Genomic DNA, 26864 nt, shown 5'->3' with positions numbered 1-26864 from the left:
TACCCCAGGTGGTGAGATTTCTATGGATTTTAGTTTGAATCCTATTTTCCTATGTGGTTTAAATATTTTATAGCAAACCTGTAATGCTTATAATGTAAACAAACCAGCAAGTTTATTTCAAGAGTAGATATTAGGAGACTTTGTTTTTATTGTATTTTTTCTTCTATTAGCAGCAGGCCTGCTCTGGATACACTTGGAGAAGTCTCTGGTGTCACTCAGAGAGCTATTGAAAACAGGTGTCTGAGACAGCATTGTTCGGGCTTCCCACAGGCCAGGTCTGAAGTGCCGCTCATGATTACAGAGGAGCGCTGGCCCAGTCCTTGCTTCCTGTCCCCATTCTGCTCCTGCCACCCTCGTCAGGCCTGGGCGTGGTTTCTTGGATTAGAGATGTTCTGAGAAGCCCTTTGGCTGCGCTTTGGGAACAGCCAATCTGGAGTCTGTGGCAAGACCTCCAATGCTGGAGCTTGGGCTGCCTCTCCAACCTCCCTCCCTGGAGAATAAGGGAAACTGAGTATTCTCAGTCTTGTGTGTTTGTGGGTTAGGATGTGAGGCTTTGGTCTGAGGAGTAACGACTGGCAATTAAAAATTTTTAAGGGAACCTGGATGGATCAGTCGGTTAAGCATCCGACTCATGATCTCATGATTGAGCCCCTTGCCAGGCTCCGTGCTGAGCGTGGAGCCTGCTTAAGATTCTCTCCCTCCCTCTGCCCCTCCCTGCCCCTGCTCACATACACACTCTCTCTCTCTAAAAAAAACTTAAAAAAAAAAAAAGGGGGGACACAGATTGTGCTGCTTTTCTTCCTGGCCTCCCAGCCCAGGCAGAAATTGTCTTCCAGAACCCTCGACAGCTCTTTCAATCGAGGGCTTTTGTTCATTAGGCAGGTGGGATGAAGAAGAAAGGTACTGTAGTGACCTGTCTGCCCTTAGAGCCCTGACCACGTCCATCTGTGATGGGGGCAGAAGTCAGTACCATTCCCCTCCTCTGTGAAGGGAGGAGATTGAAAACTCACATCTATTTATAGATGTACGTTAACTTTATGATGATCTAGAACCATTTGAAAGAGATTAGCCCTTGATTATCTAGAGAGGGAAATTAATCTCCTTTCTGCCTCTGTCTTCATCATCCACTTCAGTCCCCTCTCTCCTCTCCCTGGTGCATTCTTGGAGTAACAATATCAGTGCAATGGTTAAAAGAATGTTTTCTGGAGTCAGCCTGGTTTTGAATCCCGACTTTGCCTCTTACTAGTTGTCTTACCTTGGGCAAATTATATCACCTCTTTTTTTTTTTAAATTTTTTTTTATATATCACCTCTTTATGCCTAAGTTTTATCAGCTGTAAATGGGAATATAATAGTACTTATGTCTAAAGATTTTTGTGGGGTTATGAGATGAGGCACATGATGTTGTTAACACAGGACCTGGCATTCAATAAATGCGCAATAAATAGTAACAACTATTATTAGTGCATTTTTGCGGCCCAGGTTGAGAGGGAGCATCATGAGGGAGGAAGAAGGGAAGATTCAGGAAGAAAGGAACGTTAGCCTGCAGCATCTATTAGCATAAAAGATGCACCTACTCTGTGCCCCAGCAATTCCATTTCTTGTTCTTGTTATCTGCCTGGGAAAACATCACATGTGTTCACAAAGATGTAGGTACACTGTGATTATTGCAGCACTGATGGCAGTGGAAAATTGAGAAGAAAGTATAAATGCCCATCAGTCGCAGGATGGCTGGAAAACAAGGGGATATACGTAACATCAAATGCTCTGCAGTGGTTGAAAGAATGAGGTGGAACTGTATGCCTCAACAGGTGAAGCTTCCCAAGACATGGTAAGACGTGCACAAAACAAATTGCAGAATGATAGAGGCAATATGATTCCTGAAGATAATAGTATATGGGGCGCCTGGGTGGCTCAGTTGGTTAAGCGACTGCCTTCGGCTCAGGTCAGGATCCTGGAGTCCCAGGATGGAGTCCCACATCTGGCTCCCTGCTCAGCAGGGAGTCAGCTTCTCCCTCTGGCCCTCCCCCTTCTCATGCTCTCTCTATCTCATTCTCTCTCTCAAATAAATAAAATCTTTAAAAAAAAAAGATAATAGTATATGTATCCTTCAATAGTTACGCATTGTGTGTATGCATTCTTACACACACACACACACACACACATACGTAGATGAATAAAAATTATCAAGTACAATACCCCTTAAAGGAACAAAAGCTGGGATGGACCTGGAGATCCTATCAAAGGGGATTTTTAGGCTGAAGTCTAGTATTAGATTTTCTTAAAAAGGAATATATGCATATATTGTACAATTACAAATGATCAAGAACAGAGAAAGAAATACTATCTGGCTAAGAATCAGAAGAATATGGCTGTCAAACTGAAGGCCTGATGGAGAATTCCCAGCTCTTCTCTTGTAGGCTTCTTTCCATCCTCCCACTGCGGCCCACTGGGGGAGGGGGGCTCTTAGCCTGCGGACTGCACCAGCTCACCAGACCTGCAGCTTTCGGAATGTATATATGTGTGTGTGTGTGTGTGTGTGTGTGTGTCTATATATATACATTCTTAGGCAAGTCACTTCCCCAAACCTCAGTTTTCTCACTCTAAAATGGGGATAGTAACCACTGTCTTGTATCTATTTTTTAAGGTGACTGGGAAGCTCCTATGGGATCGTGAGTGTGAAACACTCGGTAAGCTGCTGAGTGCTCGTGTAGGAGAGTGCTGCAAGTCCGCCTGGCCGCCAGGGTTGCTGCGGCCGTGCCGCATTCCTCCCGAGCTGGGCAGTGTTGCAGAACTGAGCACACGGCCATCAACCTGCAGCTCTCCAAGGCCGAAGACCATAGCGGTTACTTTATTTGATGTCTAAGATAATAATATGCTTTGCAGAGAGGATAATAGGTCTAAGGGGGTAGAGAAGAAGGAAGGACGTGGTCCCAAGGTCAGACAGATGGTAGCAGGGGGCAAGACTGAACATCTGGGAGTCCTAAACGGTACACTAGTTATGTGGGGCTGATAGTGTGATGTGCACAGGGAGACTGATCAGTGAGATCATCCTTGGAGCGAGAAACCACAGATTTCCTCCTTCTGATCACCTTGATCTACCTCCTCCATCAGTCCCGACAGACTCTGACTGCGGTGTCCTCGGGCCCCCCAGGGCTGGGATTCACAGCCCATTCCTCAGGTGCCCCTTCTCCTTTCCAGGATCGCATGGTCGAGTACCCAGGTACAGTAGGACTCCAGGGCCCAGACCACCAGTTTGGGAATGGGGATAGCTCTCTGAGGTGTGTGTCTGTGTTTATGAGCCAAAGGAGGAAAGTGCAGAGGCAGAGCCCTTAGAGATGACATGCAGGGGAATCAGTTTAGGGGCTGAATAGAATTGTGCAGGACTTGGGGAGCTCCACCATTCACTCTATAACCTTAGGGAAGTCATTTGTCCTCTCCTCATCTGCAAAATCAAAGGGTTGATCTATGTCAGGGGTCCCCAGCCAGAATCATTTAGAGCCCTACTCCTCAAACCTTGGGTGCATGGAAGCATCAGCATCACCTGGGGGCTGTTAGAAATGCAGCCTCTCTGGCCCCACCCCTGACCTCCTGAGTCTGAATCAGCATCTCAGTGAGATTCTCAAGTGATTCACACACACACTGAAGTTTGAAAAGCACTGATTTAGAGACACTTGCTAACATTACAAGTTTCTGGGTCCCCCTCCTGAGAGACTGTGATTCAGTAGTCTAGTATGGAGGGGGGAAACTATATGTTTGGCCAGCCCCTTACAGCTAGATTTGAGAGCTGCTGAATTATAAACCTGCCTTAAGTCTCCACGATTCTGTCGGCACTTAAAATACTCTGAAGGAACATGTGACTCTCTGGGGGTGAATGGGTGGGAAATTGAGGAGGACCTTGCCGGGAAGAGAGCAGAGGCTTATACTCTAGGTGCCTCTGGGTTGCCCCGTATGCGAGGCAAGAGCAAACGCTGCCCATTTCACGGCTGGGATTAATGACTGTCAGCAGCTCCCTGTTAAGACGGTAAACTCATTTAGCAACGGACACCAAGAAACAGCCGGATCCAAAGGCAGAGAGTGGTAATCTAATTGCACTGAATTAGCCTCAGGAGACTCGGACAATATCAACTTCAGAAAGCCACAAAGGGATCCTTTATAAGGAGTTTCAAAAGCTTTGGGGCCTCAGCACCCCTCATCAGGGCTCACATTACAAAGCAGAGGCACTGCGGATAAGCCCCTCTCCTCAGCATCTCCGGGCATTGTTCCCTTCCAGTGTGCTTTCTGCATGAATTTGCTGGCTGGCCCTGTGGTGTTTTCAGTTGTGTGTTAGGCTTAACGGGGCTGGTTCAGGAGGGACAGTTGGGGTTCAGGGCTGAGAGGCCTTCAGCCATACTGGCCACCGGTCCTGTGAACGCTCTCCGTGCCCATGGACTTGTCTGGAGACCAGTGCACTTTCTAGTGGTCTTTCTGGCTCTGACATTTTCTTATTCTGAGGTCTTTCTCATTTCTTAAAACCAGCCTCTTACATAACCAGGTGGTTTCCTTTTAATAATCCTTTGTTGCATCGTGTGTGTGCGTGCGCATGCTCGTGTTCATTGCCCAATTTATTCATCACCAATCCATTTTAAAGAATGAAAAGGGATGAGTGAAAGTGTGTTTATGGCATGGCCCAGAGAGCTTACAAAGATCGGAATGGTAATTTGGGGGTCAGGAAAGGAGGGAATAGAAGTATTGTGAAGATTTGTTTCTGACCTGCATTCATTTACTTTAATGCAGTAAATTATAAATCTCATTCCACAAAAGCAGCTTGAATTTCTTCTACATCCTTCCTGGGAGGTGGATTTCTCTGATTTCATACCTCCAGTGACAGGGACCCTTACTACCACCGAGGCAGCCCATTGCACCACTTGACAGATCTGCCAGAAACTTCCAAATTACATTGAACTAGAATTTGTGTGTGTACATTAAAATAATTATCCATCAATTTGCTCCAATTCTTCTCTTGGAGCTGTATAGAACAAATCAAATTTAATGTTTCCCAAATGGGGTCCCTGGATATCTAGGGGGTTCATGAAATAGTAATGAGGATTCAGAATCCATTTTAAACATTTCAGAGACTCTAACAAATTGCATATTTACTTCTGACAAAGCTCTATGGACTCACTAAAAAGCATCACGTGTCTTTACTTTTGTTTTCTCTTAGGTCAACTCAGTGTGGCGATATCGCTTATCCTATAATGTTCAGTATTTCTGGCAGTTATGTATGCCTTTGATTAATAAAGATGGGGAAAATAAGTTAATGATGAATAGGATTTGGCAAACAGATTTTTACAAACATAGCTTTTATGGGGGGAGGAAAAAACCCAAACGGAAACCCTGGTGAAAGTATAGAAACTTTTGGTCTCTTTCTCATGCCACTCCTCAGCTCTGTGGGGATAGTAATCAAGCACCATGTTTTCTCATCATCCAAAGCGCTTCCTGGGGAAACGGACATATTTATGTGACTTGTCAATAATCTAGGTATCACTATCTAGGGTGGGACAACCCTCCACAGTGAAGTTGCTTAATAAGGTCCTCAATTCTTTCAGACTTTTGAGCCCAAATATAATGCAACATTGCTATTTCTTATAACAATTGAAATACGCAGCAATATTTGTAACCAAAACTATTCTATCATGGAGGAGATTGGAAGAAGATAATCCTTAACTGGCACAGTTGAAAATGATTTTAGAGAGAGTGATTTGTTGATTCCCTTCATTTTACAGCTGGGGAAACTGAGGGCCAGAAAGGTCACGGAACCCTCTCAAGGTCATGGCACTAGCTAAATTCTGGATCCCAGGTCTCCTGCCCTTTGGGCCAAGGCCGCTTTGCCTAAAGCAGCAGAAAACCTGCAGAATAGCGTCAAGATGGCCAGGCGGGAGACAGTGCCATCCATCTGAAACATCATTCTGGCTTCTGCCAGCTGATGAAGGAAATAAAGTTAATGACGCCCACATAAATGTGATGCTGTCGCAAGACGTGTGCAAGGGCTGTCTGAAGAGGAGCTCTGTGGGCCCCCTGATGAAGGAAAAACGTTTTCATGTAGCTTTAAAGGGAGCAGTGTCTCCCCTTTCTGCAAGGACAGGGACTCTGGCATCTGTTACCTCTGCCCCCTCCGCAGAGTGCCTGGTTGTGGACCGGACGCTTCCATACATGATAAATACATGCCTGGTGAAGAAAGGAAGGCAGCGTCGGCACTGAAGCAAATTCATTTTGAGCCTTTGTGGGTATGGGCCTGTCTTTTATAAAGACCTTATCCCAGGTGGGAGGGAATTTAGAGGTGTTGGAATCAGTCATTTGAGTTGATTGGTGAGCAAATTGAGTCCCCATGATGCAGAGACTTGTCAAAGCCATGCTGCAGGACGGGGGCAGAGCTGACTTTAGAACGGGGGTTTTTCAAATCACAGCCCAACTGCTCCATCCACTGTGCCACATGTTTGCAACCTCTTTCATAACAAGTTGGTCTCAAGAATAAATTTCCTAAATATCCCCTGAGAGGTCATCACCAGTTTTGTGAATATGCAGAAGTTATGTGCCGATTCATAACTATTTACCAGCCTAGGGTCCTCGTCTAAGCTGTCCTTCGGGAATAAAAGACGTGATGCTTTCTTTTCTCTTACTCAAGGTTCCTAAGCTCCCCGAAGAGGGTAGATTGACATTTTGATTGGCCCTGGTGCAAACTTGCCCAAGAAACTTCTTTCCTTAGGAAAAGAATCCTTGGTCCATTTCAGAAGCTCTTAGATACTTTCTGTGTGCCCAAAATGCAGCGGGTAAGATTTGAGGGAAAATACAGCTGTGCTACCAGGAGGAAAAGATTGAGGTGGGCATCTGCCCCTCTTGGCCAGCTTGGAGACTCAGAAGCCAGAGGGGCCACCTCAAAGGAAAGTTCATTCACCTGGTTTTCCAGGATGATATGAAACAATCTATTTGCCATGTTTCTTTTGACCCAAGTGTGCATAGAAACATCTTTCCTTCAAGGTTTTAGTGACCTTTCTTTGTAAATGAGTGCCATATTTAGCACAAAACCCTGTGCAAGGAAGCATCTACTGGGATGGCAGGTAGAAGTGGCACATAGAGAGAAGCTGATCATCTTCTGGGAAAGCCAGCCATGGATTAGGCTTGGTTTATCTCCTCTACCTTTATTCCCTTTGCATGCATGGGCTAGGTCCCTTTTTGCTTCATTGGGGTGCTTTGTGTGTTTCTTAAGGAGCATTTTCTCAAGGAAACTAGACTTTTTTCTTCATTAAAAAAATTAGTACATCAGAATAGCAGATTAAATATTTGGTCATTCTATACTGGTGGTTCTCAACTGCAGATAATTTTTGCACTCCAACCCCCACCGCAGGATTTTTGGCAAGGTCTGGAGACCTTTTTGATTGTCATGACTGGAGGTGGGGGCTGGGGCCACGGCACTGCTAAACATCTTATAATGCACAGGACAGCCCTCCTAATGAAGATTATCCGGTTCAAAATGTCAATAGTGCCAAGACTGAGAAGCATGTTTTATGCTCTGAGTCTATTTGAATTACTCAGAAGATAAAAAAATTTGGGGGTCTTCCTGAGGCCCTTCTAGCCATAAGGCACTGTAAAGGCTCTGGGAATCAAAGCAAGTTCCCTTTGGCTTGAAAAGGAGGTTTGAAAGGAATGTGCTTCTACCATAAAAAAACCATATCTTTGCCTATTATTTTTGACCAGCCTGGATATAAAGCCCCATCTCCAACTGAAAATAAAGAGACAAAATTTAGGTTATTGAATCCTAGAATGTCACTCATGGAATTTTAGAACCATAGGCTTTTAAAATACCAGAGCAGGAACTTCAGCCAAATCACCTCATTTTACTTATGGGGTCACAGTTGATGAGCACTGCAATGCTGTGTGCCTCCCGGTGCCCTATGTCTCTCTCCCCTCAGCTCTGTCTAAGGCCTCGATTTGTTGTTGTTGTCTCTGTGTTGGCACCATCGGAGATTTCTGGTTCACTTTGATTGTTGTTTTGTGTTACCGTCATTATTGCCAGTTTGCTGGTTATGTACTGATGCAGCGATACTTCTGTTATTGATGGCCTTTCCTTTTCTGGCCCCCAGATTTCCCCAACAAGGTGATCAGCTGGAATCATTTAATGTAAGGAGTACCTGGGTGCCTGAGATGATTGGACTGGCTTATTCCAACATGGGTGCCTGTCCCTTGGGGGAGAAAGGGTTATTCACAAGGAACCTGCTAGGGAGCTGCCCGTCTCCATTTACCCCCACATACAATTCTATTGAGTCCCCAGATTTTAATGCTTCTGCATTTTCACCTAAAATTTCAAAAATGAGAGAGTTAGAAATGAAAGTGCCAATTACACAAAGACAATACTTTCCCTCCTTTTGACCTTTTTTTCTCCATCTCTCTGAAAAATTCCTGAGGGTATTTCCCTAGTTCAGTTCCTAGTTTTATTATTTTATGTTTCAGAACATTTCTGAAACAACATTTACTCCTCAGATGATGTAGCCATTCCTGTATTTTGAAAGTGCAATAGTACCAATCCCTTCCCAGCTCTCCAAAGTCATGACTCTTCTTCCCTATAAACACAGAATCCCATATACATTGTAGCTCAGATATGCCTTGACACACGTAGGGGAAGGAGATGTAGAGTGAGCCTTTCTGACGGGCCACCACCAGTTTACTTAAAGAATTAACACGGTGGATTCATAGTGTTATCAAAATGATTACAATGCAAACCTTTTAGACTGTGTCTCCCTTTTGTGAAAGACAAGGTCGGGGAGAAGAAAATCAAGCATACTGTTCATCAAGAAAAAAGGAATCGGGTGTGTGTATGGGAGGTGATGTGCTTGGTCCTATTAATTTGCTCTTTAATCTTTCTGGTTCAGTTCTGTCTCGGTAAGCCAGAGAATCAATTTGCATACAAATGTTACCAAGTACCCCACCTCCAAGCATTTTACAGTTCTGTATGTATGTAGGGGAGAATGGATTTGATATTGTTAAGAGGATACTTCCTGCCCTTTCCCCCATAAAGTAGCTACATTTCACTACAATTCACAAGGCCCTGGATTGTTGCACTTTTTTCATTCTATCTGACTCCCTGACTATTTGCATTCTGAGCTGTGGGCAGGACTATGGCCTATCAAAGAATTATTTGAGCTGGACATTAGAAGCTTTAGCATTGGGTATCGCAGGGAAGGAGGGGGTCTTTTCTTCATCTCAAGAGAAAGACATGAAGAGTGGTTGACATATAGACCCTTACAGTCTGGGGTCTGGGGGAGGTGTCATTCATTTAATAAACCAATCGACAGGTTAGTCAAACCAACAATTCATATGCAGAATTCTCTACAATGTTAAAAGGAAAACCAAGAATTAGTTGCTGGTTTATGATGGAGAGAATATTTGGTGGTTACTTATTTTTAAAAATAACCTAGAATGGGTTTTTCAAATGACTGTTAATACCATGCCATGGTAAAACATGAGAGGCAGGTATCTAAAATGAGAAAGATTAATGATCCCTGCGGGTCATGGAAGAAGAAAAAATTTTTTCAATTCATATAAATGGAATTTATCATAACCATCTCTGACGATGGCTGATTCACCCACTTACAAAGGACTATCTATTCCAATGCTTCCCGAAGAGGTGATTTTTCACTTTTCACTTGTACTAACATAGAATGCTAAGCCTGTAGGCAGAAAATTTTAACCTGGGAGATAACGGGTGAGGGAACTCAGCTACAGACTGAGGGACAGACATAAATTAAACAAAACAAACAAGAATTGTCCATCAGTTCAGGATCTGCAGCTAACAAAGTAGAGTTTGAAAAGGTGAGTGGGTGAGAGGAGGAAGTCAAAGTTTCAAAAGGGAATGTTTCCCAGGATCTGTTCCTAAGTAGATTCACTCTGCACCCAAGTTCAGGGCTTTACAACCTGAGGTCATAACACTATTGTTTCCAAGCACTAAGCCTCAGCAACCCCCCCCACTCTCCACCCGCCCCCCCGCAGAAAAAGAAAACAACAACAAAAAAAGGAGAGAAAAATAAAATGTTCTGTGTCCAGCAAGTTCGAGTGCAACCTTCCCCGTCACCGCTAGTTGTCACTTGGCTCCCAGACGGGAGAGCTGAGGTTTTCGGCACTGCGGTTAGAGAGAATGCAGTCCTAATTAAACTGAGTAACTCCTAAAGCTTCCCCTTAAAGTCCTCAGCCCAGTGAGAGCCAATATGCAGAGGGGCTGGGGGCCAGTGATAGGGCAGGGGTATAGCAGATGGAAGGACAAACAAATCACAAAAAACAGGCAAACAGCTGCCAGAGCAGCGACTGTCTCAGACCTCCACGCACAAGCCAGACACCCTGCGGGCGGGGTGGGGTGGGGGAGCGGGGGATGGAAAGACCCGATTGCAGCGGTATACAACAGCCCCCTCCCCCCAAATGGGGGGGATCACGGACAGAATCAGCCTCAGTGCTCCTTTCCCCCATTTCCATTACAGCGATGTGGTCAGTAGAAAATTGCATACCTGAAGAATACAATGGTCTCCCAAAGGTAGAGTCGAAGAGTATTGAAGCTGTACATTTTTCAGGTCCTTGTGCTTTGTAGTCCACGAGTTATGGGGGCAAAAATGTTTCAAATCGGCACTTACAAAACCAGCGAGCGCTATTGAAAAAATAATCCAGATGCTAAGGGGAGGTGGAGAACCGGGGCGCGGAGGAAGAGCCCCAGGGGAAATTGGAACGAGGGGTCTGTAGGTACCACGGACAGAGGCAGCCGCGAAGCGTTTCAGCACCACGGAGAGCGTCCAGCCCTGCTTTTCAGGAGCGCGAAGAGTATTGCTGTTTGTTAAACTCCAGCTTGTCTGTTGGCTCCCTGCGGCGCTGGGGAGGCACGTTTGGGGGTGGGTATATTTTCTTTTTTACCCCTGTTTTTCTGTTTAAACGGCCAGCTCCATGCAAGGAAAAAAAAATCTTTTGTGGCGATCAGAGCGCTGGCCTCGGACCGTTAGGTTGGGCGAGCATTTGGGTAGAGAGAGCTGGGCTTTATGCCCCTGGGCTGGCCTGAGGGGATTAGGGGCGAGGGGAAGCGATTGACAGTGCTGCCTTCAGTGAAATCCCGGAGAATGTGCCAGGCTGGCGCATCGCGACCGAGTCCCGGAATCTCGTTCCCCTGCCTGCGTGCTGGTCTGCTGTCGCCTTGCGATCCCTGTTCTCTGGTCCCCGCCGAATAAGTTATGATCGTTGCAGGAAAGGTGTCCCATTGCTCGGGGCTGCAGGCATGAGAGAGCTCAGGGCAAGTTTCAGGGGCTGCCGGGGTCCATGGCGACCCCGCGGGGCTCAGTAGCCCAAGGCTTCAGATGCATCTCGATTTTCTGAGCTCGCCCATCTTCCTTTGGCCAGGACTCCTTCAGATCTTCAGACTTTCTTACTGCATTAATTTAACAAACTGGCGGCATGGGGGTTGGGGGGGGGGTGCTGGCGAAGGCCGATGGGAGGGGGTGGAGAGGAAAAAAAGGGGGGAAAAAACTCCTTAGTATCTTCAAACCCTCCCACTCGAGGTGCTCATTGGCCCGCGGCTGCGAAAACCAGATCTTTTCTCAGTGTTTGGCCAATCGCGTATTAGACTCTGGGTTGAGCTTAACGCTTAAAGTGCTGGACGAGAGCTGCGTCTCTCCTCTCCTTTGCAAGCGGGCGGTGGGATGGGGGAGATTATGGAGTTAATCTCTCGAGGTCTCTCAAAATATTGCCACGATATTTAAAGAATGTAGTTGTATGTGAGTAAAACAAACACCACGGGTCCCAGTTCGAACCTGCTTCTGGGCTCAGTTCATCTTAAAAGGGAAGAATTGAACCAGATCCCTGAGTTTCTTTAGAGCTCTGAAGTTATAATATTTGGTACAGAAGTAAAGGAGAGGTTTCAAGAAGTCTGGTCCTAAAAGCCCCCGCCTCTTCCCCTGGGCCACTGCAACAGGAAGATGCAGGAGAAATTCCTTGACCACTGTCCAGAGTCAAGAGGGAGCAATCCTGGCCTCACCGCGGGCATCCTTGGGGGAGAAGGAAGGAAGGAAGATATGGAAGATATGCCCTCTTCCAACTGGACAGGAGATGGTTTTATTTACATGTCACAAGCTGGGGCAACAGAGCCTAAGAGAGCTGTGTCTTGTTTCCAAATAATGATTGAGCCAAGCTGTACACACAGTTATCTAGTACTTAACCACTCCTATCCACGCCCCCCTCCCCCCGGGTTTCCCACCTTAGTTGGGTCTCGGAAACCAGCTATACATTTCACTCTAGAGCCCAGCTGGGGAGGTGGAGTTAATCAGATTTTCTCCAAGCTACCAGACTTTAGTGGATTAATAGCCTCTGCAGGATTTTCTGGCTTATTTGAACTGGCTGGGACTCTGGGGTCTCTCCCTCCCAGCCTAGTGAGTGGAGACAACCCTTCCCTCTTTCTCAGCAGTGTTAGGAACTCCTTCTTTTGAGGTTTTGGAGGTTGGTTCTCCCTAGAACAGCTCAGCTGTCTCCAAGCCCAGGCTTTCTCCCAAAGAAATCTGGAAAGCTTTGTTCACCAGTCTCCTACCAGCAGGGATCCCCACCTCCAACCTCCACGCCACTGTTATGACACACCCCACATTACTCTTTTATATTGACTTCCACACACAGTGATGCGCTGCTTAGTATTTCCATGAGTTTCTGAGTAGTGACTGAAAAGGAAATTTTGCTTTGAAGGTGGTTATTCATATGAGTCTTATATACATTTATGTTATCTATCTATTTATCTATCTATATCTATTGCTAACCTTTATTAGCATGCCTTTTATCTATCAGGTACTAGTGTGCACTTCACATAATCTCATTTACTTCCCATGGTAATACTTTGAGGTAAATATTATCTTTGTGAATGTGTTTCTGTATATGTGTGTGTACATTTGTGAGTAGCTTGGGCAAGACAAACATGTATATTTCTGTATATATGAATTGATTTGTGATTTGGTATCCACCCATCCATCCGGGTATTCTGAAGCAAATGGGCAGTACACATGTGTATTTGTACATTTGTGCTTGTAAATGGGTCTCTATCCACATGGGCATATATGTATGCATCTACTTGTGTCATTGTTGTGCCCCTGAAGATTCTAAAACAAACTGTGATGTCACAACTTTGTCCTTGTTCCTTACCTGGCTAGGAAGCAAGTGGATGCAGTGCGTAGAAGTTATGTTTTCTTTTCCTTCAAGGGACGCTGTGTGTGTGTGTGTGTGTGTGTGTTGTTGTTGTTGCTATTGTTGCTGATGTGGGTGTGACTGGCTCCAGGGCTTTGGGCTGTGCGGGAGAGGAAAATACTTACTACCTGGGGCTCCCTGTTTTCTAGTAGGCTTCTGTCTATGCTGAGGCTGCTACTTTTATTTAATCAGCGTGCATGAAGTCAGAGTGTGCCAAGCATTGGGGATCCGCCAATATGTAGGATGAACAGTACTTTGAACCTCCAGACACGAAATCACTTTAGAGGTTCAGTGGGAAAAGTTCCTCATTGTTGTGAATCTACACTTTTTACCCCAAATCTCATGTATTTCTTATGCCTATAAGCAGTATACTTGGATCTTTCTGTCTTGTGTAGGTCACTATTGAAATACTTGCAGGCTTGGAGGTCAGAGATTTATGTTCTTATTTTATCTCTGCCTCAAAAAGGCTGGATAATGTTGGATAAACGACTGAATCTCTTTGGGCCTAAGTTGTACAGGGAGAGTAGCATCCATTCTTCTCATCACAAGAAGCTGCATAGAAGATATGGCATTCCAGTCTAATCTTATTGTGACTACCATGCTTTGAAATAGAAATCTCAATGCAATGGAATGGATTGGCTCCAGCAGATGGTTCATTTTGTAATGGTAAGTATTCTGTGTAGCCTAATTCCAATACTTGGGGTGGCCCCTTATAGGTAGCCAGATTTGAGCTCTTCTAAGTATGAACATTTTGACCTACACCAAGACTTATTTTATTCCTAGAGGTGATTCATGCTTTAATTTCATTCATTCATTCATTCATTCATTCATTCATTCATTCAGCATTTACTCTGTGTCACTATTCTGGGCACTAGGGATATAGCAGGGAACAAAACAGGTAAAGATCCCTATTCTAATGGAGTGTATCTTCCAGTGGAGGGAAGAGCAGATAAAAAGGTAAATTATGATGTATTAGGCAATCATATGGTTTATTTATTTATTTATTTTTAAACATAAGGTTTAAAGAGAAAAAATCTAAGGTCAGAAAATGATATAGCGGTACTATTTAATATAGGGTGGTCAGATCAGGGAGTGTTTTCTGAAAAGAAGACATTTGAACAGAGGATGGAAAGAAGTAAGGGAATGAACCATGTGAACCTCAGGGAGGGGAAGAAGAGCTTTCCAGGCGGTGGGAGAGCAAACATAAAGACCCTGAGAGGAGAGTATGCTTAGAATATGCAGGAAACAGCAAGGAGGCCGGCAAGCCTGAGTGGAATGAGTGAAGTGAGTGTACCAGCAGAGGAGGTCAGAGAGTGCTTAGGAGCAAGGCCGTGTACTGTCTCCAGGGCACAGTAAGGACTTGGGGTTTTATTTTGAGTGAAACCCTTTTGGAGGGTTTTGAGTAACAAGATCTGACTTAACATTTTAACAAGATTAGTCTGGCTACTGTGTTTAGAGTAAGGTGTAGGGATGGGAGGGGAAAATGACAACAGGGAGACTGGTTAGAAGCTACTGAAAACAGTCCATGTGAGAGATTCTTAGAGACTGTTATGGTTCAACACTTTTATTTACAGAAGAGGAGAACGATATCCAGAGAGGTTAACTGACTTACCCCTTAGACTAGTAGTAGACTTGGGACTAGAATGCAGGTATGTAATTACAGCTAACGGGTCTTTCCACTGTTTTTTGCTCCAGCTGAAATGAAGGGCATGGAGAGAGAAGGTAAAGGAAATCTACAGAGGAAGGGACTTCACCTGGCTTGTTACTGATCTATGTCTATCAGCTGGCATGGTGCCCGGCACATAGGAAGAGCTCCCTAAATATTTCTTGCAAGGATGAATGACTGAATAAATGAAGGAAGAACAAAAAGATCCCAGCAGAGGGCCTGAAGAGAGAAAGAGGAAGGAATAGTGTTAATCAGGTGAGATTATGCAGGCCTGAACCCGCTAATGTAATTAACACAATGCCAAGCCTCTGACCATAATGACATTCACAGAGGAGAGTGCTGGATGTTTCAATACTGCTTTGACAGGCTTCATTGATACTTTGTAAAGAGAGATGGATATTCGGAGCAACTGAGCAGCTTGCCTAATTGTGCTGAAGTATTTTGATGAATATGGATCTTCAAATGGTACTTTGGAAGAGCCTTTCCTCCAAGGAGTAGGAGGCTTACTGCCAGCCTTCCCTAACCCGATTTAGAGAATAAACTTGCTACCTTTTCTTTTTTTTTTTTTTTAATTGCAAAGCAGTAGTATGCCCTCTGTGCTTTAAAGAAGGGACCTCAGAACTACTTGGGAAATCTCAGTGGCACTAGGAGAATTTTTAGTCATGAGCAGTGGATGCTTAAAATATTGAGGGACCTTTCCTTCCATTTTTCTGATTAGTCACCAAGAAGCCCAGAAATTGGAATGACTGGCTTAAGGTATCCCTACAAAGCTGAGTCTAGAACTTAGGACTCCTGTCTCTTAAGCCCTGGCTCCCAACACCTTCATTTGGAGACCTAAAATAAAAGAAGAGGAGGTAGGATCAGTGAAGAAGAAATGCCTCATATCAAGATTGATCAGCCCCTGGCTTTCTGCCCAGAGACTCTCCCAATTTAGTTTTGCAGCCAAGTCTCTACTTGTATGCTGGACTCCAGCGGCTTGACACCCATGTGAGACTCCATGATCCCCTTGCGCTGCTTTCCCGTCTTTCCATCACACCACCTCGGTCTGTTTTTTCCTACTTTCTTCTTAGCCTGTCCTTAACTCTCATTTCATGTTTATTTAGTCAGTTCCTCTTATTGGGTCTCTCACTGCCTCCACAAGGAGTTTTGGCGTGAAGAAGGTTTGGCAGAGGATGTGTTTTTTTTTTCTTTTTCTTTCTCTTCTGAGTTTTCAGTCAGTGGTTCATTCGTTTAAAAAGTATACCAGTTGTGTGTCTAACACTGTGCTGAGGCTTTACGTCTCTAATAAAAGAGTTGTTCATTTTGTTTTTAACAAATGTTTATTGACTACCTTCTCTGTGCTAGGAACCACGGCAAATGGGTCATAATCAGTGTTGGTTGAAGGAAGGAGGTGATGCAAAGAGATTCTTGTATTGAGTATTTAAAAACCATTTAAAATGGAAATACACATATATAAAGTGAGTAAGTTTTGTTAAGTTACTTACAAAATGGATGCTATCTATATCATGACACAGAACATGGCCAGCACTCTAGAAGCCTGCTTCATATCCCCTCCCAGTCATTATATGCCAAAGATACCAACAATCCTAATTTCTATTACTTCCATTTTGCTTGGTTTTTGACAAAATGATAGTCTTTGTTCGTGAAAGGGATTAGCCTAGAACTTAAAAATGTCTTTTTCAGGTTTTGGTATAAAGATTGTGGTGGCCTTATCAATTGTTTTCTCATTTCTATTCTTTAGAAACATCTATTTAAGATTGGTGTTATTTCTTTTTTAAATGTTTGGAAATGTTCATTGGTGAAGCCATTTGGGCCTGGAGGTTTCTTAGAGGAAAGTTTTTATTTACAGATTCAATTTATTTAATAGATATAGGACTGTTAAGATTGTAGATTTCTTCTTGTGGTGGGTTTAGTAAGTTGTATTTTTCTAGGCACTTGTCCATTTAATATAAATTTTCACATTTATTTGCATAAAATTGCCATAATTCTCTTACTTTGTTAGTCTATAGAATCTGTAGTGATGTCTTCTTTTCTATTTGTCATAGGATAATTTGTGCTTTCTTTTTTCTTGATTATTCTTTCTAGGGGATCAGCCATTTTATTGGTCACTTCAAATTACCAGCTTTAAAATTTTTTCTATATTATAAATTTGTTTTCTATTCTTTCTTTCCTTTTTTCCCCCTCTCAACTTATGCATTTTTTGCTTGTTTAATTTTTTTTTCTGGCTTCTTGAAATGGATGCTTAGATAATTGATTTTTTTAAAATTTTATTCTTATGTTTTTTTAATTTAAAAAAATTTTTTTTATTCTTATGTTAATCCCCATACATTACATCATTAGTTTTAGATGAAGTGTTCCATGATTCATTGTTTGTGCATAACACCCAGTGCTCCATGCAGAATGTGCCCTCCTCAATACCCACCACCAGGCTAACCCATCCTCCCACCCCCCCTCCCCTCTAGAACCCTGTTTGTTTTTCAGAGTCCATCGTCTCTCATGGTTCGTCTACCCCTCCGATTTCCCCCGCTTCATTCTTCCCCTCCCGCTACCTTCTTCTTCTTCTTTTTTTTTTTCTTAACATATATTGCATTATTTGTTTCAGAGGTACAGATCTGAGATTCAACAGTCTTGCACAATTCACAGCGCTCACCAGAGCACATACCCTCCCCAGTGTCTATCACCCAGTCACCCCATCCCTCCCACCCCACCCCCCACTCCAGCAACCCTCAGTTTGTCTCCTGAGATTAAGAATTCCTCATATCAATGAGGTCATATGATACATGTCTTCCTCTGCTTGACTTATTTCGCTCAGCATAACACCCTCCAGTTCCATCCACGTCATTGCAAATGGCAAGATCTCATTCCTTTGATGGCTGCATAATATTCCATTGTATATATATACCACCTCTTCTTTATCCATTCATCTGTCGATGGACATCCTGGCTCTTTCCACAGTTTGACTATTATGGACATTGCTGCTATAAACATTGGGGTGCACTTACCCCTTCGGATCCCTACATTTGTATCTTTGGGGTAAATACCCAGTAGTGCAATTTGCTGGGTCATATGGTAGCTCTATTTTCAACTTTTTGAGGAACCTCCATACTGTTTTCCAGAGTGGCTGCACCAGCTTGCATTCCCACCAACAGTGTAGGAGGGTTCCCCTTTCTCCGCATCCCTGCCAACATCTGTCATTTCCTGACTTGTTAATTTTAGCCATTCTGACTGGTGTGAGGTGGTATCTCATTGAGGTTTTGATTTGGATTTCCCTGATGCTGAGTGATGTTGAGCACTTTGTCATGTGTCTGTTTGCCATTTGGATGTCTTCTTTGGAAAAATGTCTGTTCATGTCTTCTGCCCATTTCTTGATTGGATTCTTTGTTCTTTGGGTGTTGAGTTTGATGAGTTCTTTATAGATTTTGGATACTAGCCCTTTATCTGATATGTCATTTGCAAATATCTTCTCCCATTCTGTCAGTTGTCTTTTGGTTTTGTTGACTGTTTCCTTTGCTTTGCAAAAGCTTTTTATCTTGATGAAGTCCCAATAGTTCATTTTTGCCCTTGCTTCCCTTGCCTTTGGTGATGTTGCTAGGAAGAAGTTGCTTCGGCTGAGGTCAAAGAGGTTGCTGCCTGTGTTCTCCTTTAGGATTTTGATGGACTCCTGTCTCACATTGAGGTCTTTCAACCATTTTGAGTCTATTTCTGTGTGTGGTGTAAGGAAATGGTCCAGTTTCATTCTTCTGCATGTGGCTATCCAATTTTCCCAACACCATTTGTTGAAGAGACTGTCTTTGTTCCATTGGACATTCTTTCCTGCTTTGTCAAAGATGAGTTGACCATAGAGTTGAGGGTCCATTTCTGGGCTCTCTATTCTGTTCCATTGATCTATGTGTCTGTTTTTGTGCCAGTACCATGCTGTCTTGATGATGACGGCTTTGTAATAGAGCTGGAAGTCCGGAATTGTGATGCCGCCGGCTTTGCTTTTCTTTTTCAACATTCCTCTGGCTATGTGGGGTCTTTTCTGGTTCCATACAAATTTTAGGATTATTTGTTCCATTTCTTTGAAAAAAGTGGATGGTATTTTGATGGGGATTGCATTGAATGTGTAGATTGCTCTAGGTAGCATTGACATCTTCACAATATTTGTTCTTCCAATCCATGAGCATGGAACGTTTTTCTATTTCTTTGTGTCTTCCTCAATTTCTTTCATGAGTATTTTATAGTTTTCTGAGTACAGATCCTTTGTCTCTTTGGTTAGATTTATTCCTAGGTATCTTATGGTTTTGGGTGCAATTGTAAATGGGATTGACTCCTTAATTTCTCTTTCTTCTGTCTTGTTGTTGGTGTATAGGAATGCCACTGACTTCTGTGCACTGATTTTATATCCTGCCACTTTACTGAATTCCTGTATGAGTTCTAGCAGTTTTGGGGTGGAGTCTTTTGGGTTTTCCACATAAAGTATCATATCATCTGCAAAGAGTGAGAGTTTGACTTCTTTGCCAATTTGGATGCCTTTGATTTCTTTTTGTTGTCTGATTGCTGTGGCTAGACTTCCAATACTATGTTGAATAGCAGTGGTGATAGTGGACATCCCTGCCGTGTTCCTGACCTTAGGGGGAAAGCTCTCAGTTTTTCCCCATTGAGAATGATATTCACTGTAGGTTGTTCATAGATGGCTTTTATGATATTGAGGTATGTACCCTCAATCCCTATACTCTGAAGAGTTTTGATCAAGAAAGGATGCTGTACTTTGTCAAAAGCTTTTTCTGCATCTATTGAGAGGATCATATGATTCTTGTTCTTTCTTTTGTTAATGTATTGTATCACATTGATTGATTTGCGGATGTTGAACCAACCTTGCAGCCCAGGGATAAATCCCACTTGGTCATGGTGAATAATCCTTTTAATGTACTGTTGGATCCTATTGGCTAGTATTTTGGTGAGAATTTTTGCATTCATGTTCATCAGGGATATTGGTCTGTAATTCTCCTTTTTGATGGGGTCTTTGTCTGGTTTTGGGATCAAGGTAATGCTGGCCTCATAAAATGAGTTTGGAAGTTTTCCTTCCATTTCTATTTTTTGGAACAGTTTCAGAAGAATAGGTATTAATTCTTCTTGAAATGTTTGGTAGAATTCCCCTGGGAAGCCATCTGGCCCTCGGCTTTTGTTTGTTGGGAGATTTTTGATGACTGCTTCAATTTCCTTAGTGGTTATAGGTCTGTTCAGGTTTTCTATTTCTTCCTGGTTCAGTTTTGGTAGTTGATACATCTCTAGGAATGCCTCCATTTCTTCCAGGTTATCTAATTTGCTGGCATAGAGTTGCTCATAATATGTTCTTATAATTGTTTGTATTTCTTTGGTGTTGGTTGTGATCTCTCCTCTTTCATTCATGATTTTGTTGATTTGGGTCATTTCTCTTCTCTTTTTGATAAGTCTGGCCAGGGGTTTATCAATCTTGTCAATTCTTTCAAAGAACCAGCTCCTAGTTTCGTTGATCTGTTCTACTGTTCTTTTAGTTTCTATTTCATTGATTTCTGCTCTGATCTTTATGATTTCTCTTCTCCTGCTGGGTTTAGGCTTTATTTGCTGTTCTTTCTCCAGCTCCTTTAGGTGGAGGGTTAGGTTGTGTACTTGAGACCTTTCTTGTTTCTTGAGAAAGGCTTGTATTGCTATATACTTTCCTCTCAGGACTGCCTTTGCTGCATCCCAAAGATTTTGAATAGTTGTGTTTTCATTTTCATTGGTTTCCATGTATTTTTTAAATTTTTCTTTAATTTCCTGGTTGACCCATTCATTCTTCAGTAGGATGCTCTTTAGCCTCCATGTATTTGAGTTCTTTCCAACTTTCCTCTTGTGATTGAGTTCTAGTTTCAAAGCATTGTGGTCTGAAAATAGGCAGGGAATGATCCCAAACTTTTGGTACCGGTTGAGACCTGATTTATGACCTAGGATGTGATCTATTCTGGAGAATGTTCCATGGGCACTAGAGAAGAATGTGTATTCCGTTGCTTTGGGGTGGAATGTTCTGAATATGTCTGTGAAGTCCATTTGGTCCAGTGTGTCATTTAAAGTCTTTATTTCCTTGTTGATCTTTTGCTTAGACGATCTGTCCATTTCAGTGAGGGGGGTGTTAAAGTCCCCCACTATTATTGTATTGTTGTCGATGTGTTTCTTTGCTTTTGTTATTAATTGCCTTATATAATTGGCTGCTCCCATGTTAGGGGCATAGATATTTACAATTGTTAGATCTTCTTGTTGGATAGATCCTTTAAGTAGGATATAATGTCCTTCCTCATCTCTTATTACAGTCTTTGGTTTAAAATCTAATTTGTCTGATATAAGGATTGCCACCCCAGCTTTCTTTTGGTGTCCATTAGCATGGTACATGGTTTTCCACCCCCTCACTTTGAATCTGGGGGTGTCTTTGGGTCTAAAATGAGTCTCTTGCAGACAGCATATCGATGGGTCTTGTTTTTTAATCCAGTCTGATAGCCTGTGTCTTTTGATTAGGGCATTTAGCCCATTTACATTCAGGGTAACTATTGAAAGATAGGAATTTAGTGCCATTGTATTGCCTGTAAGGTGACTGTTACCGTATATTGTCTGTGTTCCTTTCTGGTCTATGTTGCTTTTAGGCTCTCTCTTTGCTTAGAGGACCCCTTTCAAGATTTCCTGTAGGGCTGGTTTTGTGTTTGCAAATTTCTTTAGTTTTTGTTTGTCCTGGAAGCTTTTTATCTCTCCTTCAATTTTCAATGACAGCCTAGCTGGATATAGTATTCTTGGCTGCATATTTGTCTCATTTAGTGCTCTGAATATATCCTGCAGTCCTTTCTGGCCTGCCAGGTCTCTGTGGATAGGTCTGTTGCCCATCTAATGTTTCTACCCTTGTAGGTTACATATCTCTTCTCCCGAGCTGCTTTCAGGATTTTCTCTTTGTCTATGAGACTCGTAAGTTTTACTATTAGATGTCGGGGTGTTGACCTATTTTTATTGATTTTGAGAGGGGTTCTCTGTGCTTCCTGGATTTTCATGCCTGTTTCCTTCCCCAAATTAGGGAAGTTCTCTGCTATAATTTGCTCCATTATACCTTCTGCCCCTCTCTCTCTTTCTTCTTCTTCTGGGATCCCAATTATTCTAATGTTGTTTCGTCTTATGGTATCGCTTATCTCTCGAATTCTGCCCTCGTGATCCAATAGTTGTTTATCTCTCTTTTTCTCAGCTTCTTTATTTTCCATCATTTCATCTTCTATATTACTGATTCTCTCTTCTGCCTCATTTATTCTAGCAGTTAGTGCCCCCATTTTTGATTGCACCTCATTAATAGCCTTTTTGATTTCTACTTGGTTGGATTTTAGTTCTTTTACTTCTCCAGAAAGAGTTTCTCTAATAACTTCCATATTTTTTTCAAGCCCAGCTAGTATCTTTAAAGTGATGATTCTGAACTCTAGATCTGACATCGTACTAATGTCCGTATTGAGTAGGTCCCTGGCAGTCGGTACTACCTCTTGTTCTTTTTGTTGAGGTGATTTTTTCCGTCTTGTCATTTTGTGCAGAGGAGAATAGATTAATGAGAGAACAAAATGCTAGCAGAGTAACAACGTCCCCAGAAAATTACTCTAAACAAATCAGAAAAGACCTGAAGCAGTGGGAAAAGAAAGGGAAAGAGAGAAAAAATAAAAAGAAAAAAAAGAAAAAGAAAAAGATAAAAACAAACAAAACAAAACAAAACAACAACAACAAAAAAACCAGAATGTGATCAAATATGATCAGGCTGGTATATAGATCAGTGCCACACACTAGATTTGGGGTATATTTTGGTCTTTTAGAAGAAAGTGCCTCCCAAAATTTTAAAGAAAGAAAAACTTATATATGTACAAAAATAAGGGTTGATATGATGAAGAGATGGAATATGACTGTAAAGATGGAAATTATAAAAAATTTTATAAAAGGAATTGATAAGAAGTTGTTTGAAAAAAGAAAGAAGAGGATTTAAAAAAAAAAAAGAAAAAAAAAGGGAGAGGATGTGATCAGGCAGGGGAATAGAAAACACCATATACTAGAGATTTAGGGTATATTTTAATCTGTTAGAAGAAACTATCTCAAAATTTTAAAGAGAGAACAACTTATATATATAAGCCAAAAATACGGGTAACTACTATGAAGGGATAGAATATGACTCTAAAAATGAAAAATAAAAATGTTTTTTTTTTAAAAAAAGGGATTGATAAGATGTTGGTTGAAAAAGGGAAAAAGAAAAATTCAAAAAGAAAAAAAAAGAAAAAAGATAGTTAAAAAAAAATTAACTTTAAAAGACTAAAGAATCATGGTAAAAAGCCGTGAATTCTATGTGCAGTAGTCCCCTAGCGCTGGAGTTCTGTCGTTCTCATTGATCGGTAAACTTGGTCTTGGCTGGCTGTTCTCGCTGATCTTCTGGGGAGGGGCCTGTTGCCGTGGTTTCCAAATGTCTCTGCTGGAGGCGGAATTGCCCCGCCCTTGCCCCCTCCCGGCTAAGTAATCTGCTCGGGTTTGCTCTCCGGGGCTTTTGTTCCCTGCGAGCTTTCCCTACAGCCTTGGAGGCGGAGAGTGAAAATGGCGGCCTCCCAATCTCCGACCCGGAGGAGCCGAGAACTCGGGCCCGCTCCTCAGTGAGCCCCCAGAGAAAAGCCGTCAGTCACTCCCGTCTCCCCGGTCTCCGGCCGCACTCCGTGCTCGCCCGGCCTGCGACCGCGCGCCTCTATCTCTGGCACCCGACCCCGGGTGGAGTCTCCAAACCCAGCCGATCCCTGCGGTGCACTCCTGTGCCGCTCCTCCCGGGGAAGAAGGTGAGTCTCCCCGGATCTGCCGCTTGTTGGGTCCCTGCTGGAGGAGCAGGGGCCCGACTGTGCCGCGGATCACGGTTTATGGCCACCCCGAGCTGAGAGCTCGTGCCTGGGCTCCGCCTCTGCAGCCAGCTTCCCTGCTCCATTACCTGGGAGCTCTGCCACACTCAGGCACCCCCGGTCTTTCTGTGACCCCGAGGGTCCTGAGACCACACTGTCCCGCGAGGGTTCCACCCCCCGCTTAGCCACCAGAGTGACGTCCCTCAGCGGAGCAGACTTCTAAAAGTTCCGATTTTGTGCTCCGCGGCTCTATCACTTGCCAGAAGCGGCCGACGGAGGCCCCTCTCCCGCCGTCTATCCTCCCGAATATCGCCTCGGATTCACTTCTCCGCACGTCCTACCTTCCAGAAAGTGGTCGCTTTTCTGTTCAGAGAGTTGTTGCTATTCCTTTCTTCGATCTCCTGTTGGGTTTGTAGGTGTTCAGAATGGTTTGATCCCTCTCCAGCTGAATTCCTGAGAGGAGACGAAATCCAGGTCTCCTACTCCTCCGTCATCTTGCTCCGCCCCCTAGATAATTGATTTTTAACTTTTCTTATTTTCTAATATACATTTAAGACTTTGTCTTTTCTCCTGAGCTTTACTTGAGATGCATCTCACAAGTTATGTTTTCAATATTATTCAGTTCAAAATATTTTCTAGTATCCTCTCTGCTTTAGATTTTGATTCTTAGAGGTATTTGGAAGTATACTATTGATTATGTCATTCCATTCTTTTCTGCCAGATATCATATCTTTGAAAAGTCAGCTATATGCCTTATTTTTGATCCTTTAAAGATAGTGCATCTTTGTTTTCTGGTGGTTTTAAATATTTTACTAACTTTGGTTTTATCAGTTTTATATCATGTGCTTATGGTTGTTTGCTTTTTTCCCAAGGAGTCAAACACTATTTTAATTAATTAATTATTTTGTGTGTGTATGTGTGTATATATATATTTTACTGAGTATAGTTGACACAAAATATTACATCAGTTTCAAGTGTACGACGTAGCAATTCAACAAGTCTGTATGTTATGCTGTGCTCACAAGTGTAGCTCCCATCTGTCACCATACAACACTGTTACAGTACCATTTACTGTATTTCCAGTGCTGTGCCTTTCATACCCGTCGAACACTATTTTAGAACTGCACGGGAAAGATTGAATAAAGTTTTATGCTGAACTTTCCTGATAGACATTTTCTCATGGGGCTCTATGTAATGGATTATATCAGTCCCATTAGCCACATTTATACCATTCACAAAGGATGTACAAATTGTGTCATTTGGTTGAAGAGTCAAGTTTGAAAATAAAGATCTTTCTATTCTTTCTGCTTTTAGAACAATTCTCAAAACACATTTATTATGCTCCCAGTCCATAATTGTTCATTTAAGGGCTTCTTCTAAAAATAACTTAGAGCAAAGGAATCATTTACTTTATAGTGATTAAGAAACAGGACTCATCCATTTTCTCCAGTGTTCCATGGAGGGAAAAACTGGTTCAACCAAACAGATATAGTAGAAAGTATGTTTTCTATTTTGGCTTCTCTGTTTTAATGACCAGAGAAAATCCTCTGTCATTTCACCTTGTTCCGACACAGTGGTATCAATATCCTTTTCTTCCTCTGAATCTTGATCTGGCATCCAACACTGGTATTTTACATCCAAAGAATGAATATTTCAAAGGTTGCAGGGTCCCTCCTTCCAACACTGCTGATGGGATTTCCCTTCCTGGAGCACACACTCTGGCCAAACTGATGTGTCCAGGCCCTCTTCCGGGCCCGCTGGGCACCATCCTCTGCCCAGTCCTAGGGATCCTCAGACTGAGCTTCCCACCCCCTGCCCACTGCCGCCTCGACCCCCGGCAGTCCACAGTAGCTGCTGAGGTTCCGTGTTCTTTGTGAATATCCTGCTGAGACTCACAGAGCTCTTTTGAATTTGTGTCTTGGTCTAGTTCATCAACAGTCAGTATTCATTATTGTTCCTTCATTCTCTCCTCTCCACTAGAATCCCAATTCACACATAGGCTAAGACCTTTTTGTGATGTTTCTATGCCACTTCTGCCTGTTTCTGCATTCTCTATTCTTTTTTCCCCCTTTCTCAGAATCTATCTGGACCTTTTCTACTTTTTTCACTAATCGTCTTTTCTGCTGTGTTTACTCTAGTTTTACATTATATACTGAATTAATTTCAATTGTTTTAATTTTCAAGCTAGCACTTTCACTTCTTTTTTCTTTTTAAAAAATAGATTGCAGCACTCTGGAGAAATTCCCCTTCTTTTCATCTATTTTCTGGAATATAATCATCATAATTATTTTAAAATTCCTGACTGAGAATTCTAGAATCTGGGCTATCTACTGGTATCTCTCTATTGCCTGATATTTTAAAATTGGATTTTGGTCATTTGTATCTATTACTACCATGCCTGGTATTTTTGCAGTAAATACTTGAAATTATATATGAAAAATTACACTGGCTCTGAATCATGTTATCTTCTAGAAAGGATTACATTTCCTTCAGGCTGGCAGAGTGTGGACAGATCACCTTGATTCAACCATGCATTGAGATGATTTCAAGCTTTGTTTCAGGCTTTGTAAGGAGTGTCTATTTCCTCCCCCTACTTTTTTTTTAAGTATAACTTTTTTGGGCATAAAATTGGTATGTAACATATAAATTTCAGTGTACAACATTATAATTTGACCTCTGTGTGCACTACAAAGTGATCACCACCAAAAGGCTAGTTACTGCCCATCACCATATGAGGGGTGTCTGTTTCTGATTTGCTTTACTCCTTGGGCATAGCCCATCAGGCTCTCCACTGAAAGCCAGAACATTCTCTTTCGTGGGTCCTGACAACTCCAGCTCTTTGTTTCCACAACTCTGTGGGAGTGCCCAAATCATTACTTAGTGTTTTCACCTCTTAGCAGCTGCTTTTTCAAAAATAATCTTTTAAAATTTTATTTTGTCATGAAGCCCTCCCTGACCATCCTCCCTGAAATACCACCCCCCATCACTATCATTCATTTTGTTTTATTTTGGAATTTACAGGAAATTTCCCATATACCCTTCACCCAGTTTTCCCTAATGTTAACATCTTACATAATGTGATACATTTGGGAA

The 26864-nt window shown here is 42.6% G+C and overlaps 1 protein-coding gene across 1 annotated transcript in view; it reads right to left on the bottom strand.

Annotated features, from left to right (window-relative positions):
- Window positions 1–10587, bottom strand: part of GLRA1 (glycine receptor alpha 1) — an 82646-nt gene extending 72059 nt beyond the window's left edge. The window contains exon 1 of the mRNA XM_045902203.1: window positions 10532–10587. Within this exon, the coding sequence (XP_045758159.1) occupies window positions 10532–10587 (56 nt within the window). The remainder of the gene's footprint in view (window positions 1–10531) is intronic.
- Window positions 10588–26864: the final 16277 nt, after the last annotated feature.

The sequence above is a fragment of the Mirounga angustirostris genome, unplaced genomic scaffold (assembly GCF_029215605.1).
Source record: "Mirounga angustirostris isolate CCGP_5_RB_7025 unplaced genomic scaffold, mMirAng1.0.hap1 SCAF_7, whole genome shotgun sequence".
NCBI lineage: Eukaryota > Metazoa > Chordata > Mammalia > Carnivora > Phocidae > Mirounga > Mirounga angustirostris.
Note: the sequence above shows the minus strand (reverse complement) of the source record. Positions and strands in the feature narration are given on the sequence as shown.